The 18,513-nt window shown below is 39.8% G+C and overlaps 2 protein-coding genes across 15 annotated transcripts in view; both read right to left on the reverse strand.

Annotated features, from left to right (window-relative positions):
• Positions 1 to 18,513, reverse strand: part of fbrsl1 (fibrosin-like 1) — a 403,049-nt gene that overhangs the window by 47,294 nt on the left and 337,242 nt on the right. The window lies entirely within an intron of this gene.
• LOC307125605 (E3 SUMO-protein ligase ZBED1-like) lies at positions 15,908 to 18,155 on the reverse strand. Its single transcript, XM_079815596.1, has 4 exons — positions 17,999 to 18,155; positions 16,737 to 17,699; positions 16,449 to 16,640; positions 15,908 to 16,322 (listed from the first exon to the last, which is right to left on the reverse strand). The coding sequence occupies exons 1-4, from the start codon at positions 18,108 to 18,110 to the stop codon at positions 15,916 to 15,918; spliced, it is 1,674 nt and encodes a 557-aa protein (XP_079671722.1). The 5' UTR covers positions 18,111 to 18,155; the 3' UTR covers positions 15,908 to 15,915.

Here is an 18,513-nt window from a genome sequence, read left to right on the forward strand (position 1 = left end):
GGGGTGAGTAAAATATCAGGAAATTTCCATTTTGAAGTGAACTAATCCTTTAATTCTTTCCAAATAGACATCTGGTGAAATATATCACAGAAAATCTAAATATTGCAATGTCAGTTTTTTCCCCCAATATCTTGCAGCCCAACTGTAAGTACATCAAAGCAGACCAGGCACTTCCAGGATTCATGTGGACACTGCAGGAAGTTGTAGGTGAAAGAGAAGGAAATGAAAAGGCAAAGGCAGGGGGAGGTAGAAACTGACAGCGTGCCAATGACTAATCCCCCCCAACCCCTCGCTGCACAAACAGACACGGAATGTACTATATAAAGGAAGCTCACAGTTGAGCTGGGCTCCTGTTGGGAAGGGACGCGCCACATTAAGTGGAATTTACTTTTAAAGCAGACACCCCTGCTCGCGTTACCGTGTGCTGTAACCCTATCCCTGTGCCACGGCCTCTACCGGGTCAACCCAGCTCTGCGCTCACCTTTAAAATCACCTCGCAAGCTCTGCTGTCCTTAAAATAGAGGGAAGAGAAGGATGAGGACACAGGCACCCACTCATCCAAAAATGAAACTTCTCTGATCATTTACTCGTCATATTTAGGGATATATCAGATTTAGGCCGATACGATTCATTTTTAATGGTATCGTTATCGGCCGGATAAGAAAATTTGGCCGATATCTTAAAGCCGATAAATAATGGATTATTTCCTTCAGCTGAGACGCTTCAGATGCGCACTGTTCGCCATGATGTTTTTAAAATTCTCGAAATGTGATTGGAATCACATCAAAAAGGAAAATACAGTTAAGTGCAACATAAGCAGCGCAGCGCAAGTCTGTCACATAGGCTACATAAAATTACACATAATAATCATTATAATTGCGTGCTTGAGACATGTATTTAACGGAGAGACTTTTGTTTTTGTATTTAGGCTCTAAAAATTTAATTAAAAAATGTAGATTTATTGGCCAATATATTTGTTATCGGCCTTCAAATATGAAGAATTATCGGTTATCATATTGGCCAAAATTTCTTCATATTGGTGCATTCCTAATCATGAGGTTCCAAATCTGCATGAGGAGCAGAAGAAAATGATATGTTTTCATATTATCTAGGGCCGGGGTGATAAATTATTATCAAGTATCTTTGTTTCTATCTGCAACCATACTTGTAAAACTACGCCTTGTGAAGAACCTGGTGACTATTTTAGCGTCCATGTTTGCCGTTCTAGCCCACCAAAAGGATTTATTTGGAGCTCTTTATGGCCTAACTGATGTCTTTATTCACTGCTAGGAAACTTGACTAGAGGACACAGTTCAAGCACGGTGGATTGCAAGTTTATGGAAGGAAGTTTAGGAAGGCTCGCAGCAGCTGCCCCAGGCATGTCACATTTATCTAACGCTAACCCCGGCACATAGTGCAGGGCTTCTTTTATCACCCCGGCCCCAGATGTGCATCGTATGGCGGCTCAAGGTGTATAAATAAACACCCAAGAAATGTCCTGTGACTGGGGGTTAGCCACGAAAGCCCAGTGAGTTACACTCATCATGACAAAACGCTAAACCCTGTCCGTTTATCATCAACCCGACAACTGTGCTAACCTTGTGAGAGAGATTATGGCTCTGGCTTTCACACTTACCGTTTAAACCTCACCCATGCACATACCAGCGACTGAGTCAACCTTGTGACAAAAGGCCCCCGGTGGGGTTTTCAATTACATTCAAACTCTATTCTGCGCAGAACTTGCGTCACTTGAAGCAATGTTAGAGGCAAAGAGTATGTAAAGAAGTGAATTGCTTCGTCAGATAGCATTGTTTACAACATGCTTCATAAAAATTGCAGGAAGTCAATGTTGTTGGCTCCACTACGCTAAAGTCAGCTAAGGTAAACCGACAGCGAATTGGGAATAACAATTACATACTTTGTAAAGCGCTGTGTACATATTTGTTCATGTTGTTACAGCCTTTTGTACTCAGTAAATACCTGGTAATTAGAGGGCTGTACAATGAAGTGTAATCTACACAGGGTAAACCATCTGAACAACACACCAGGGCCTCCGACTTCAAAAAGGAAAAAATATCTCATTTCAACAAACACCCTTATTAGCTTAGAGACATTTTGTGAGGAATTCATTGAACAAACATTGATATCAGTTGGAATGAACACTGCCAATTAGCACCTGTATGCTGTAAGAATTTCTGGAAAAATGCAATAAAGGCTTCGGAAAGAGCGGGCTGACGAGGGCGTGTGTGGGCGCGGTTGAATTACAAGAGACCCCGGTGGAAGAAAATTAAAAGTTTCTCCGGATGCCAAGAAAGCAATGCATTAAATTGTTCACTTCGGATTAAAATATAATGAAGCAAGTAAATGCATCTTTGTCTGACATGCTACACTTTCAATTATTCATGTGGAAAGGGGGAGAGAGAGGAAAACAACAACTGGCAAACAGATTCCCCAGGGTGTTCAGCCCATATACTAGGAGGCACATGATGGCAAGGATGAATTTCTCTCTCTCTCTGGCTGTTAAAAGCTTTAATAGTCCTTGCGAGGCTCACAGCGCCAGCTCTTTCTAGTAGGGATGCATCAATATTACATTTACTGGCTGATACCAATAAGATGATTAATTTCCTGATATGGCTGATAAATGGCCAGTATTCAAATTCTGTATTATTTTGTGTAAATGAATTTAAACTCAAATTAATCATTTTAAATGCAACAAGTGACCTTAGGCATCACAAATATTAATATACTGTATGAAACATGGACATTCATTTTAAGATTTGCTAAAGATTGCTAAACATACATACAGCTTTGAACAGTATGTGTCCACAAGATAATACATATATCGGAAATTGTGCATCCCTAACAAACAATTAACACCACAATGCCAAAATGGTCATTTTCTCTGCATCTCTTCATTTCGATCCTGGCACAAGAGCATCATGCTGTCAATGAATTTGTTTCGTATCAGATAAAACGCAAGGTTTAGCAGCTAATTAAAGAAGCCCTTGATCGAATAAGCACAAACCGTGTCTTGTCAATAAAGGAAACCAACTTGCATCATGACAATATTGGAATAGCGTTTTAAAAGCAGAAAAGCTCATGTTGCAAACTTCCAAGGCTTCAGAACATCCACCTGAGCTCTAATGAGAGATTAGCGTTGGTGATGCTAACATTCCTGACAGGGGAAAAACCCCTTTCTTTCATTTGTCACTGGGATTATCCTCTAAGACTCAATCGACACACACTTTCCCTGTGGATCTATGAGAAATCGGATTGGTGAGTCGTTTAGACATAGTCCTGTTTGCATATCATGTCTGCGGACATAGAGGAATTCCACTCAACATCCTTCCGGGATTTGCGGCAAATAGCAAGGAGATAAAAGGCGGATAATCCTGGAATGCCAGAATCCCTTAACCCATCATCCCGGATCCAACCGCGAGGCATCACTGAGAGAAAAACCCTTCTGCGAGCAGAGATTCAGTGGCCAAGAGCGGCTCCCCCTGACTCCAGAGTCCCCACTCTATCCTCACACTGCTTAAAAGCTTTACAGCGAGAAAGAAGGGGATTTAACTAAGTGGTAAATGCGGTGAAAGGCGGGGAGGGAGCGGGCCGGGGTGGGGGGCATGTACTGTATGTTTCCCTACTGAGCAGTAAAAATGGCTTTACAATGATAAAGCCCCCTAACGTGCAAACCTCACCTCATACAAAGACCTGGCTCATTTGAAACTCCAATAAATGAAAGGCGGTAAGAGAAGCCTTGTGATTTATGTTGCATGTTTAAAAGATATCTGTAAAAGAGACCAATTACTCTGTGTGTTCATGTGCCTTTTCCATGTACGGTCCAGTTCTTGGATGAACACAATGCCTGTGTGTGTGTGTGTGTGTGTGTATCTCTACCGGGCATGAATTACACCTCAAATCATGACTTGAAATAAGCTTTCCTTATTCAAAATTTCGTATTTCGTTTCAATTGTCAGAAGTTGTGAATGGTACTACTTTTTTGGGACCCTTCCGTTGGGGTACCTAGCACAGTAGTCCGGTACCTAAAGGGTAGAGCAAGACTCACTGCAGAACGTTGATTGGTTGACAGATACTGCATTTAACTTGTGTGTGTCACAAGGGTAATAACAACACACAATACCGTTGCAACACAAACAGCCACATGCCTCCATTGCTGTTTACTGTGTTGCTTTCTTCTTCATCTAATAATGACGTTGATTGCTACCTTCCAGCATACCCCACACCTATCATCTAAGGCAGGGTTCCCCAAACTACGGCCCGCCCCCACATTTGGACCGGCCCTCTGAACCAGAGTCCTGCACGGGCGGGTCGGCTACTCGACGGGTGATCCGCGAATATTGCTAATTTCTTTAATGCATTTATTTATGCATATTTTTAGGAACACATCAACAAAAATATGCCTTGCCTGTTTTTCAAGTTGATAAAATAATTTCAAATCCATATCAGTTTATTTGTGGCCGCGCGCCCTCCCAGGAGATTTACTGCCTGCACTGCAGGATCCTGAGGAGTTGAAGAAAAGATAGCCGCAAATGTGGAACTTCATCGCTGAGGAAGCACGCAGCTAACTGTGGTAACAAACCAAGCACACGCAGTTCTATCGAACAGTATTTTTCAAAAGGGGACAGAACTGAAGGTAACTCGTAGAGATGACAGGGACACATAACCATGTTTGACAGCTCTGAAGTTGTCCTTGTGTTAATGGTCGTGTAATAACTTCTGTATGCTGGCAATAAACATTTTTGAAAGTGTGTTTATAATGTTATGCTGAACATTAGGTTTTTAGTTTAATAAATACATTTAAAATCGTAATAAAATCTCCACAATAATACTGGTAGTCCCTCCGGCCCATGTCATTTGACCGACCCGGCCCCCCATTAAAGAAAGGAAAAATTATGTGGCCCATACAGAAAAAAGTTTGGGGACCCCTGATCTAAGGGTACTGTTGATGGTGGAAAAGCAAGCCGGATCAGGGTTTCCCATCCCGAATCGTACTGTACTGTACTATACCGCTCGGTGGAAAAAGGCATTCTCAATTCAAGCACCCACAACACCTTAGCAACCACATAGCAACACCCTGCAGATCACCCACGGTTTTGCACAGCAAGAGGCATTCTTAAAAACAAAACAATTTTAACTGTTAAACGCAGTACCTAAGAACAATGCAGTCACTTAAATATGAAACAGATTAAAAAACCAAACGAAAAAAAATATGCACATTTTTGGAATCTGTGACCGATGGCAAGTTATCATCACCTCAGCCCTGGCCCTTTCCCTCGGTCATGCTCTATTAACAGGTGGCGTGCTCCTCATAGCAGACACAAGCAACTTGAACACGGGCCAGCCACATCAAAACCCACCCAGACCCAGGCCTTGAACCCGCCCACCTGGAGGCTATATATCACACAGCCAGAGCTGCACTGAGGAAATCTCACTAGATCAAACAAATACCAGGAAGGGGGCAACTGACAGAAATACTCCACTTTTTACTATCCCTCAGCTGATGAACAGGCACCTTGTGAGTTATGACTGAAAGCTCCCTGTGGGTAATCAGAGCATAACAGAAGTTAGACTGAACGCGGCCCAATTATATTCAGTGTACGTGGGTGTGCGGCACCTGCCAGTGCCCTTCAAACCCTCAGTATGACGCAGCAGACAAATCAATGAGAAGCCCACCGGGCTCCTTATGCTCCCGACACCTCTCCGTCTTCGTCTGCCTTCCCTTCCCATTATAGCTGGCTGTCACTTGTTGGATTATTACCGCTGCACTCTGCACCCGGTGTACGGAGAGGGGGTGGACAGAAAAGTCAGCACTCCCTCGCTGAAATTTAACAAGATAACCCTGCGGAGAGCAGCACAGGAAGTATGAGACAAAGCAGAATTACAAACATGCATGTGTGTGCACAACTGAAAGTTCAGTTTTTCATTAGCAATCTATCTACAATCCATCTTCTCAATGTTTGGCTTATCTAATGGAACAATCAACAAGCTCTCTAGCACAGGTCATTTAATTCAATAAAGCTTTTATATCTGCTCAAGTATGAAACTGAAAACTTCTTACAAGTGGATTTGGAATTCTGTACAGCATACCAAAAGTCACGTTGAAAGAACACGCGTGGAAGAGTGAACCGAACCCTGACAGTTTTGACAATGTTCCACACCTCAGAGAAACACTGGGTTTGGTTGGTTTACACTGAAAACAGCATAACAAGCCCTCATCCGATATTTACAGTACAATTTAATGTACTAATAATTGTTGCGCATGCGTGTAGGACATTTTTCTTGACGTGCACAACCCAAATCCAGATGTTGGGCATCGGTGCCCAGGAAAAACATGAGGGATAAACACAGGGAGCTGGAAAATGAAAACAGTACACATTAAATATAATCAAGAAGAAACAGAAACATGAGCAGGCCACTTGTGTTCTCACATATAATTTGTTTTTGCGGGAGCGAGACGAGGCTTTGCCAAGAAGATCAAAATGAGGGCACTGAAATTATATGAGGCATGCCCAAAGCCTTGCCGACAGTCCACTCAGTTTGGCAAACACAGTTCAGAGGAGCTGCTAAACTCTTCAGATCGCATGAGGCTGAGATCTGAGGATTTCCAGAATCTACCTTCTCAACCCCTCAAGGCACAATACAATGAAATGCTATATATAGCTAACAAAATACATATGTTCTTCAAGGGCAAACGTATGCTGAGTTTCTAAAAACAGTGCACGGTTTTAATTTCTTTATATAGTTCTACAATGTACACATAAAAGTTCCAATCATTTTGATTCTACAAAGATCTATATATTCTCTAGTGCTCTCAAAAATCCTTAATGCATGGGTGTTACAGGAATCCAGAAACCAATAGGCCTATCTGAACAATCTAATGTAACATCAAAAAGTCTACATATTCATATGGGCAGAACACAATAGAAAAGCGAAAATGGTAGAGAAATGTAATAAACCAAAAAATAAAAACGAAACACTGTTGAAAGTGGATCGGACCGAGCACCCCAACTTGAGCTCTATGATAGAGAGACATCCACCGCATTGCATGCTTGTGCATTTTGTGGGCGGAGCAATGAAGTGAGGGATGTGTTTGTTTGGGTGTATTTCAAATATCAACAGTGTTTCTCAGAAATCGCTTACTGCACTATTAATACTGTTTTCAATAGTGTTATCAATAGTAATATCACTGTTTAAGAACTGGAACACCTCTGAATGTGATGAATTTGCTTTAATATTGCATTGAATAATAACAACGAGTCAAATAATTGATGCAAGTAGCGTTAAAATATTACATAACTTTACCTGTAAACAATGGCATAGTTCGGTGTTATTTTTAAAGGATAACCAGATGGCGCTATTTATCTGTACATTGAATATTTAAGAACAGATCAAGTTGAAAAGCATGAATATTGAAAAAAAAAAATCTGTCAAACCGTCTCCTTTCTACAATTGTACTCATTTCAATGACTAAAATTCCCTGATATTTCCTGGCTTTACATAACTGTTAGATGCATTAAAGAAAAATGATCTACAATGAAGACTAGTTGGATACCAAACTGGATAAAGTCAAATTCATAGAAAGAAAAACCTACTACACAAATAGCTGGTGGCTTGTCGAGCCAAGCTTGACCGCACACGGTGCTTGGCGGACGTCACGTCCTACAGTGCGGTTTGAGCACCTATCTAAATAGTGGTAGTCTAACTAGCCCAGCACAGGCCACTGTTTGCACAGGCTCTCTCTCAGCTCTCTGATGTTGCCACAGTGCTAAACTGCACAGCTGTTGTGCAATCTGTGGCGGTGTTAATTACCCTAATGTGAACGGCAGCTTGTCAGCCCCACACTAACAAAGAGGCCTTATGGTTTTAATGTTGGCCATCTTTCGTTCACCCTCCCCTTCCGATTTTCGCTTTCTCTTTGCCCTTTCGCCATCTTTAACCTTCTCTTCTTTCCCTCACTTTTGCGCCTTCTTTCTCAGTCTGCATTCATCTCCCATTTCTTACTCTCCTTACCCTTGCGGACCACCCGTCGTATAATTCTACACATCCCTGGAAGAAGGAAAAAAAACACATCTAATGAAACCTTCCTTCGCAAATCTGCTTAGTAAGGAGAGAAAGCGGCTAAGGGACCAGATTAAACAAGGATTTAATCCAGTGCCAGTGAAAGGGCTTAGAAGGAAATATGAGAGCAGTGAATGGTAGAACGCAGATGCCCTGAAAGGAAGGGAAGGCGGTAAATCTGAAACAATCACTGCACATCTGACTTAGAATCTGTAAAAGCCTTGGAGACCTCCAGCTAAGAGAGAGACATTTTTCACAAAACTTCCTGGAACACTTACATATGAAAGATTGTCCACTTTATCAGCCACATTAAAATCAGAAGAAGCTTTATAAATCTAATTGGGAAATCTTAAAGTCACAACAAGCACCACAATCGTCATTATTTACACAAGGGCAAAACGCTTTAAATGGTTTTTGCTAGTAAGCACCTCCTAGGGGGCATACTGTACTTCACATCCTTTCTAGATCAACTTATCTCCACTCCCAACATCCTAAAGCAGGTGTGAGATAGTTACAAATGAGCAAATAGCTTCAGCAATGAATTTCTCAAGCAGTATAACTGTGAATTATACCAATATGGCACTTATCTCAGGTGGCGTGCAGTTTTACTCTTCCTTCCTCTCCTTTTCGGTCTCTTTCCTCTATTATTAGAGGGAAAGAACAGCTGGTAAATGGCATGTCTGGGTTGTGGGCTTCCATGATTTTCCACATCACACAAGGCACATTTAAGCTATAAAGGTGACAAAAGACACACAAGTGCCTGACCGGAAAGCACAGCGTTGAGGAATGCAGGAAAAAGCCACATTTGGGACAAATAAAATCTTCATTTGTTCTAGAATCAGTCTAGGGCTATATCCACATTAATATGGATATATTAGAAAACGGTCATCTTTGCATGAATGCAATATGAGGATTGTACAAAGCAACACTATTGAGGTGTAAATATACATGGGTCCAATATGAGTGACTAAAAGTCACAGCGTTTTCAGTTGCATCCACTTGGGAGACTAGGTCTTCAAGTAGCTCAGTTTTTACCGTCTCAGTGTGGATGAAAGATGCGTTTTTAAATTTACCCGGATTAATGTGGACGTAGCTTAAATCTCGATACTCACTCAAGAACCTAGAGACGCTGTCAGGCCTGCAAACAGACCCACTTTCACACACTCAACATATACTCCAGATAAAACACATTCAAGCTAGAGAAAGAGACACCCTGCACAAAAGAGACAGGACGCCTTTGGTGCGCCATTCTTTCGTTGCACAAAAAAGCAGGGCACTATGCACCCATACACAATGGCTAATTGGAACGGGATCACACAAGATTAAAGGGAGAGGTCTTGGAATTATTCATCCGCCTGCCTCTGTGTTTGAAGTGTAGTGGCTGTGGTTAATCTGCAAGGCTTTGACAAAATAACAGCAACAGCACAGCCGGCCAGCGTGACCCAAGCAGAGAGGAATAACTCCCTGACATCCAGCTTTAGCGTCTCCGTGTGCACCGGGCCCCGTTCAGCTGCATCCGCTGTGTGCAGCCAGCTTGAAATCCAGCTCACCCTGCCAGTGAGTCACTGACCTATGATTTCAGCAATACCTGGAGGTATTCAAAAGGCCTTGGCACGTTGCTGTTGTGTGCTCGTATGAAAGCGTGTGTGAGGGTTTGACATTTAGAAGAAAAAAATGACAGGAGAAAAAAAAAGACGATGGGACATCACAAAGCAGAGGGCTTTACCAAGAGTAAAGTGATAAGACGGGGGAAAAGACAAATAATGGGAAGAATGGCCTATATTGTAATGGCAGTCCATTGTCTGGCCATCTCAAAACTCAATGCGTTTTACTTATAGCAAAGGTTACATTCTACAAAAAGTATAGAGTATAGCCTCACATAAATATCACCTTTTACTAGAATAATATAATATAATAGGTAACACTTTATTTGACATGTTACTATGTGTACTTATGATAGTAATAACAGTAAATTATACATAACCCTAACAGTAACTAAGTTAATTAATATTACTCAGTACTTGTTTAGTAAGTACAATGTAACTACGTCACCTTAAATAATAATATAATATAATATAATAAATATAATATAATTTTTGTTCTCTGTTTGCTGTGCATCTAAAAGTCACAACAACAAAAAAATCTTCTTTATTGACAATGGCAAAATACTTTAAATGGGTTTTATTAGAACACTCTTAAAAACAAAGTGTTTTTTCACAGTAATGCCATAGAATAACTATTTTCAGTTTCCCAAATAACCTTTTAGTGAAGGGCAGGTCTTAAAAGAACCATTTTAAAAATCTAAAGAACATTTTTCCACTATAAAGAAGTATTTGGGGAATGGAAAGGGTCATGAATGTTAAAGGCTCTTCATGTAACCATAGATGCCAATAAAGAACCTGTATTTTTAAGAGTGCAAGCAATTCCTAAGGGGTATCAGTCAGCTTAGTCAAAATAATCACAGAAATATCACCAATTTCCAGAGAAATATAATTAATATAATATAATTAATATAACAATAAAGTTTTAAGTTCAATTTCATATCTTTACAGGAATAACATCCACATTCATGGTAGTTTATCTTATATGATAGCCAATGTACATGGTAACACCCTTGATAACATTAACAATAACACACACACACACACAAATCTCCCTAATCACCAACATTAATGAACCCAGTTTACGGCCGAATAAATCAAGCCATTATGTAGATTAGGCGAAAACATACATTTCCCTTCCTGCTCCGTGCTTGTCTACATTTGTCACGTCTTACTCTTACAAAACTCCATTTATTTCTCTTCGGACTAAGAGGACTCAAGATGTTAGCTTCGTGCCGGAAGGTCTGTCATATCAGGCTAGGCTGTGATCTGCCTCGACTCTTATATTACAAATAGCTGGCAGATTTTTCCTCACCCTCTTATCAGGACTGCGAGCCAGGCCCCCGCCATATCTGCTCTCCGCGCCTGATAAGTGGAGGGTTTGAAGATACGAACGAGGGAGCGTTTGCAAGCTAATTCCAGAGCTGCATCTGCACAAGATTAAAGATTAGCCTCTGGCCATGGGAAAAAAAAGAAGAAATATACATTCGATTTGTCGGAGAGGAAGGTGAAGGTGAATGGGCATCGCTTTAACAGTCACTGCAATTCTGCCTCACTTACTTGCCATTTCATATCGCAAATAGTCTATGAAAGTCTTGCTACATGGTGTAATGAAAGTAGAAATCTTTTTTGACAAAAATACACATATTCACCCACCAATCTTCAGAAATTTCAACCATATGTGCTCTTCCCCAAGTTAATTCTGTGACCTCACAACCAACAGTCCTTGACAGTTCAGAGAGGAGAATCTCTTATGCGAGTATATCTTCTTATAACTTTTGGATGTAAAAGCTGTAAATCTTGGCTGAGCAATGCACAATCAATTTGCTGCATTAACATGAAATGTTCATAAAACATTATGCAATGCGAGTAACATATAATTATCCTAGATCCACACATAACACACCCGCAATGTAAAATGATGCAGTGCAAGTCATAAACATGATTTGTGAAGGTGGCGGCGAGTATCTTAAATGGTCCCGAATGCAAATCCTCTATGCAAATCTCATTCAAAGTGCTAATGCTGACAGACAACAAACCACCATAATCTCTGATCTATGCTCTGCCCAGCCTGAGGCAAACTGTTTACATCACCATATGCAAGTCTGTGAGGTTTTATGCATTCTCTTAACTCAAAATAAGCTAAAACTCAAGCCGTCTCATATTTGTTCCCATGTACAAATTTCCTATCCAGACATGTAGCCAACTATAACAATTGGTCAAGGTGTAGATTTGACATCAAAATGGCAGGCTCTGGAAGCTCAAACAACCAAGGCACAGCTTATATGCAAAGGACTTATGGGTAACCTTGAACGGTTGATGAGGCAGAGTCCAGATCCTATGCAACATGAAATGAATGCAACTCGATATACAATGCCAGAGCCTGACAAATGTAAACCGTATGTGTAAAGACGGAAAGAAAGTCAAAGGGTCAATGACAAAAAAGAAGATAATAAAAAGGAGATGAAAAGTTCTTAGAAATGACATCTTTACAAAGTATGTACATTAAACGTTTAGAGCATATTCAATCAAACTGCTGACTGACATAATGCCTATAGAAATGAAGAGGTGTAACCAGGCGAAAAACAACTAACAACTATTTTCCTCGCACCTTTAAGACATGAGTGTAAGCAACGTCAAAAAGTTTTTGTTTTTAAAAATAAAGAATTGATTCCATTGCTCTATTTGATCTGAACAAAAAGCTCTTCTTCATAAAAAGGTCAAATATGTGATATTGTTATGACCTTGAAACAATCATCAGGGTATAAAGGGGTTGATCATATATATATTTTTATTTTATTTTATTTTAAATCACATGACAACAAAATGGCTTCCTCCAGGTTGGTAATACCACACTGACTTGTACCACACTGGTGGACCAAAGTTTTTCAGATTAGTATATTCATTATGGCATGACTGCTTATTTTTTATTATGTTCTTATTATTAAGAAATAGCAATAAAAGGTAAATGGCAAACTAAGTTCTTAAGATTTAAATTAAAATATATATATATTTGTATATAAATAAACAAAAAAATCAAATAAATAAATAAAACAACCCCCAGACGGTTACACCAACTAGACACTTTGACTTAAACCCCAACAAAAATGCCAAAATTAATTTTAATTCTGAAATTGAAAACATGTGCATCAAAGAAATTTGTATTACTGAATAATTAAATATATATAGACGATAAATAAATAAAGCGTCATGTCAGTGACCCATATGCAAAGCAAGCGCAACAAATTAAGTAAATTTATATAATAAAAAAAGAATCTCAATACAAAAAGCCAGATCTTGAGAGATGTAGGCTATACTCTGTATAGACAGAAAGACTATAGTTTTTTTTATCGTTTGCTTCTGAATAAAAAACACAACAAAGCTGCAAAACACAAAGCGCACATACACAATAATGGCATTAAACCGAATGAAACTCAATGACTTCACGTAGTAAATTGCTTGTGATATCAGCGCGTGAGGGAAATAACACATTCAATCTCTAGAACAAAACCTGAACCGCTATTTGGTTCAAGCCTTATTCATAAGTCTTCAGACAAACGCGGTGTGGTTTTCATTCCTCTTTCCCCCCCTTTTTTTTCTTAAAACAGCATTTCAAAAAGATTGTGATGAAATTATTTCCGGCAAAATAAGGTTTCAGGGGCATTCAAGACACATTCATTATCGTAGGCTCATTCTTTATGGAAAACATATCCTTACCGAATTAGATTCGCTTCCATCGGAGAAGAATTGGCAAAGGTTACAAATAAATGCAATTCCGTTACATCCAGTATATGCCGTATGAAAGCGTACGGCAGATATTTTCTCTCCGCCGAGCTCGCGTAGATCGCCACCGACTGAAGGCGGACAAGAAATACGAACCTGTCCCAACAATAAATCTTCAGAGGAACGTTTTTAACGACTGCGGTGGCGAAAGCTGTCAGAAGCGGGGGATATTTTCAACGACAGATCAGACAGATTGATATCTGTTCAGCATGAGTCATACATTCCTCGCTCAGGTGAATAGAATCAGGTTTTTAGTCAGGGTAAGGTGAAGGCGATAGATATGAATCCCAAGTCGTGGAAGCTCCTATGACAGATCATTAACAATAGATTCCCAGCAGAAGTACCGCTCGCTTTCACAGCCAAAAACACCGCAGAACAACATTCCATGGATTTGAGCTCTTGGTAATCTCGTTTATCTCGAATAAGTGAGCGAATCCATTCGTTTTCGACGTATCTGAAAGGTTTTAAAAGTCCCCACACGAATTGAGCGCGTCCAGCGCCTTCGCTGCGCGAGGCTCTCCAGGCACATACGGGAGCGAGTGTTCAGTGAGCGCGCGCTGAAGTGCGCTTCAAGCGGCCACTCCGCTGGGTGTGTTAAAAAAAAAACATGCACAGGACAAGACCAAAGCAATCGATGTATGAGAGGCGGAGTTTACACCAGCCTTTTTTTTTTCTTTTAAGAAATATTTCACTCTAGAAGACAAATGTCACATACGACTTTCAATTCCAGGCAACAAATTATTACATTTTCTCCTAAACCTTTCCATAGATGCCAAAGTATTATTGTAGCCTACTATTATTGTAAAATTCCAGTGAGGTGACCACAAACACAGGGATATTCAACCTTTACAGACCCAAAGACTGCCAGCTAGATTATTTTTGCCAACTTGACTTTAAAAAATACCTTAAATGTTAAACTGTTATCTTCATTAAATGGCCTACGTGATCCATTGTGGTTTTATTCACCTAATTTGCCGGCTATTATATTATATATAAACGAAAATACTATTAGAGAAAACAAGAATTTGAGCAATTGAAATATTCACTCAAAAGCACCGTTATTGCCCTTTTTTTTTTCTTTTAAGAAAAAAAAATTTTCACTCTAGAAGACAAATGTCACATACAACTTTCAATTTCAGGCAACAAATTATTACATTTTCTCCTAAACCTTTCCATAGATGCCAAAGTATTATTGTAGCCTACTATTATTGTAAAATTCCAGTGAGGTGACCACAAACACAGGGATATTCAACCTTTACAGACCCAAAGACTGCCAGCTAGATTATTTTTGCCAACTTGACTTTAAAAAATACCTTAAATGTTAAACTGTTATCTTCATTATATGGCCTACGTGATCCAGTGTGGTTTTATTCACCTAATTTACCGGCTATTATATTATATATAAACGAAAATACTATTAGAGAAAACAAGAATTTGAGCAATTGAAATATTCACTCAAAAGCACCGTTATTGCCCTTGTAACAATTTAATCTGGTCACAACTAGATGAAATAGGGTCCGACAGTTTCTGAATCTGTGTTGGAAAAGGATGATAAGTCTGAATCTATTCTGCAAGTGGGTCAATTCGGTGAGATCAGATTTGTTCAGCAGTCAAATCAAATTAATGGGCAAAAGTGTCAAAGACCAAGAGTAAAGGGCACAATTTCTAAAAAGAATTCTTTCTTAAATGTTATCAGAAAGAAGAATAGCACATCTTGTGTTTTATTGAGGGCTTGACCTATAAACTGTGCAGACAATGCAATACAGCTTGACTGAATCAAAGCAATTTCTCACCAAGGGATTTAAGCTGCGGCTGGCCTTAATAAGAACCAAATGAATGGCATCTTTTAAACACTAAAACAGTGTTGCAAACTAAGCAACCAATGTTCTTGTTTTGTTTTGACCAGTGGCTAAATAGTGTAGCCTGCCCCATAAAGCATGCAATGTCTGCGGTACTTCTAGGAAGTTTTTGCATGGAATGCAAAGCTTGTAATTATTTACCAGCTGATTGTGATTATAGGTCATCCCCTTTCCTACACACTTCCTATTAAAACCATCAGGCATTCAGAGAAAAACAGTACATGGAATGGAGACAACCCGCAGATAGACTGAGAGATCATGAATAAGGTAACAATGGTCATTCTTAGTGATGGGCAGACCGAGGCTTCGTGAAGCACTGAAGCAGTTGAAGCAAATGTGCCATATTGTTTCGAAGCTTCGAATCAATCTGACACCCGTCTCTACGGCGCCATCTAGTGGTTATTTGCATGTATTGATCTGAAATACCTTGACAATGATCCATGTAAAAAAATTGTTTTTAACATCTGTCTGACAACTACATGATCTTGGTTTTGTAACCTGTAGCCTCGTCATTGTAAAGAAGTATATATATTTTGTTTGTTATACAAAATGAACATTAATAAAATAAATAAAGCCACAATGTGTCACATTTGTCACAAAACATTTTTATTCAAAAATATTAATTGCTCTGCTGTTGAAGGACTCAGCCGACTTCTTTTTTTACATATAATTTCTCCAGCCTTTGAAAAAATCCTCTCACAAGGGACACTTGTTGCTGGCATGCACAAATATTTTTTTGCAAGTACACACAAATGAGGGAAAATTACTGCTCTCTCTTTCCAATAAATTAATGGATCATGCGTTCTGGGCAAAAACGCATCTTTCAGGTACTTCTTCACTTCTACGGTTGCATCAGCTGTAGTACTGTGTGTCGTCTGGGTTTCACGGATACGACTATCAAACAGTTCCCATAAACTGTCCTGGGTTTCTGCTGGTGTTGTTGTTGTTGTTGTTGATGATGATGATGATGATGATGGGCCTGATGTTGACATTTGTGGCTCTGAATGACAATTAAAACAACAATTACTTACAAAGCATAAACTGACTGCATATATGAAGTATAATGGTTCATAATTATTCAGATTACCCATCTCCATAAAGTTAGATGAAGACTGAGACTGCTCACCAGGAGTTGCTGTGTTTGAACGCATCAGTGAAGCGCACTCCAGTGTGAGGTTTTTTTCAGCTTCCTGGGCGTTGGTGGAATTCCCAAAAGCCACATTTTTGAACCTTGGGTCCAGCAGTGTAGCAAGCCCCAAGGCTCTGAAGGTCTCATACTCCCCACATCTGGAGTGCAGACCGTCTTGCAGGTGTGAGCCTGTGCAAAACAGGAGAAAACCATATGAATATATATTAATCACAACAATATGACATGTATAGCCAAATAATGGGTAGAATGGTCATTGTGGCCTACCTAATTGTACAGTTGATTCTTGTGGTACATGTCCTTTTTTCTGTCTAAGCTTGTGCTGCAACATCCTGTACAGAGGTATAAGTTTTGAAGCTGACACTCTCTTTTCCTCTGACAACTCTGTTGTTGCTAGTTTAAATGGTTTCAGTATTGACAATGAATCTTCAATAATTTCATACTCCAAACTTGTCAGCGGAGCAATATCACTTTTTAAATTTGAAAGGGCAGCACCCACTGGCTCTCGTTGATCATACAAGCGTTGCATCATGTCGTATGTGCTGTTCCATCTTGTCTCAACCTCCTGGATCAGTTTCAGAGTTGGTCTGGCCATCAAACCCTGCATCTCCACAAGCTTGTCCTTTGCTTTGCAGCTGGATCTAAACAACCCCACAATCTTTCTGGCTTTCTGCCGTATGTCACTGATGACTGCCGTTTGATCTAGTGCCTTCTTCACAATCAAATTCAATGTATGGGCAAAACATGGCACATGGCGAAGTTTGAGCAGCTGGGCACTTAGGACCATGTTGGATGCATTGTCAGTCACCATACATACAACTTTGGATTGTATTCCCCACTCAGCCATTAACAAGGATTTAGCCTCCATGAGATGCTGGGCTGTGTGGGTTTGGTAAAACCTCCTTACACCCAGTACAACAGTTGCCAGCTTTGCTTCTGGTGTTATGTAGTGGCAAGTTACACCAAGGTATCCATCCATATTAAGGGAGGACCACATGTCAGCCGTAAGGCTAACAAATTCTGCCTTTTTTAGGTCCTCCATTGTCTTCTCCTTGGTTTTGTTGTACCTTTCGGTCACCATAGTTTTAAGCGCCCTCCGGGATGGGAGAACATAGCTTGGATCAAGCTTGTTCACAAAGGCCATGAAACCCTCATCCTCCACGACGGTGAAGGGCTGCAGATCCTTCACCACCATGTTGACAAGAGCCTCATCCAATTCCCTCTGTCTACCTTTTAAAATAAAAAGATAAAACATGAAACCATCTTTCACAAAGATACAGTGAAAAAAAATATAGAGATAGTGCACTGCTATTAAAAGTACTGGTTCATTATTTGGAAACCTTTCTAAACAAACAAGTTTGTTAAGAGTTATATTGAAATATTCACAGTGAAGCACGATTAAGACAATTGGGAGTTGTGATTGGGACATTACTTTTTTGGGGTGGTTTACCTTTAAAACTACAGACTTTCTAAAACAGTGTCCCAAACCTTTGTGATTTTATCTGAATTATATTTCAAACAATGCATACCTTGCTTAGATGGCCCAGCAGTGTCAGTAGCAGGCCTAGGTACAGTGGGAATGTTACCATCCTCTGCACCCTCCAAAATGGCAGGATGAGTGCTCCTCAAATGGCGCATCATGGATGATGTATTGTTGCAGAAGGCTAGCTGCCTATCACAATACACACATCTCACTTTATTTGGTGTTTCCAAATGGAAATGCTCCCACACCACAGATGTACGGCATCTCTTGCGTGGAGCCTCCATTTTGATATATTCTATTAATATATCTATCTATATATCACCTATGAATCTATATCTATATAATTCTATATATCTAACTTATGCTGTGCTATCTATCTGTCACTATCTAACTTAGCTTCTATGAATGTGTCACTATATCTATCCTAACTATATGTCACTGTCTACACCTATCAGTCAATATATCTAATTTAAATCTAGCCTAAATATAACTAACCAAAGCGCACTATAAATCTCACTGCTATCACAAAATCACTGCTATCACAAAATCACTCTCCTCTCA

This window comes from Gobio gobio (genome assembly GCF_949357685.1).
Source record: "Gobio gobio genome assembly, chromosome: 4".
Classification (NCBI taxonomy): domain Eukaryota; kingdom Metazoa; phylum Chordata; class Actinopteri; order Cypriniformes; family Gobionidae; genus Gobio; species Gobio gobio.

Coding starts and splice junctions, on each gene's coding strand:
- LOC307125605 (XM_079815596.1), bottom strand. CDS start 18,110: ATGATGCGCCATTTGAGGAGCACTCATCCTGCCATTTTGGAGGGTGCA. Junction 17,700..17,998: donor TGCTGGGCCATCTAAGCAAG/GTATGCATTGTT, acceptor TTATTTTAAAAG/GTAGACAGAGGGAATTGGAT. Junction 16,323..16,448: donor TTCAAACACAGCAACTCCTG/GTGAGCAGTCTC, acceptor ATTGTCATTCAG/AGCCACAAATGTCAACATCA.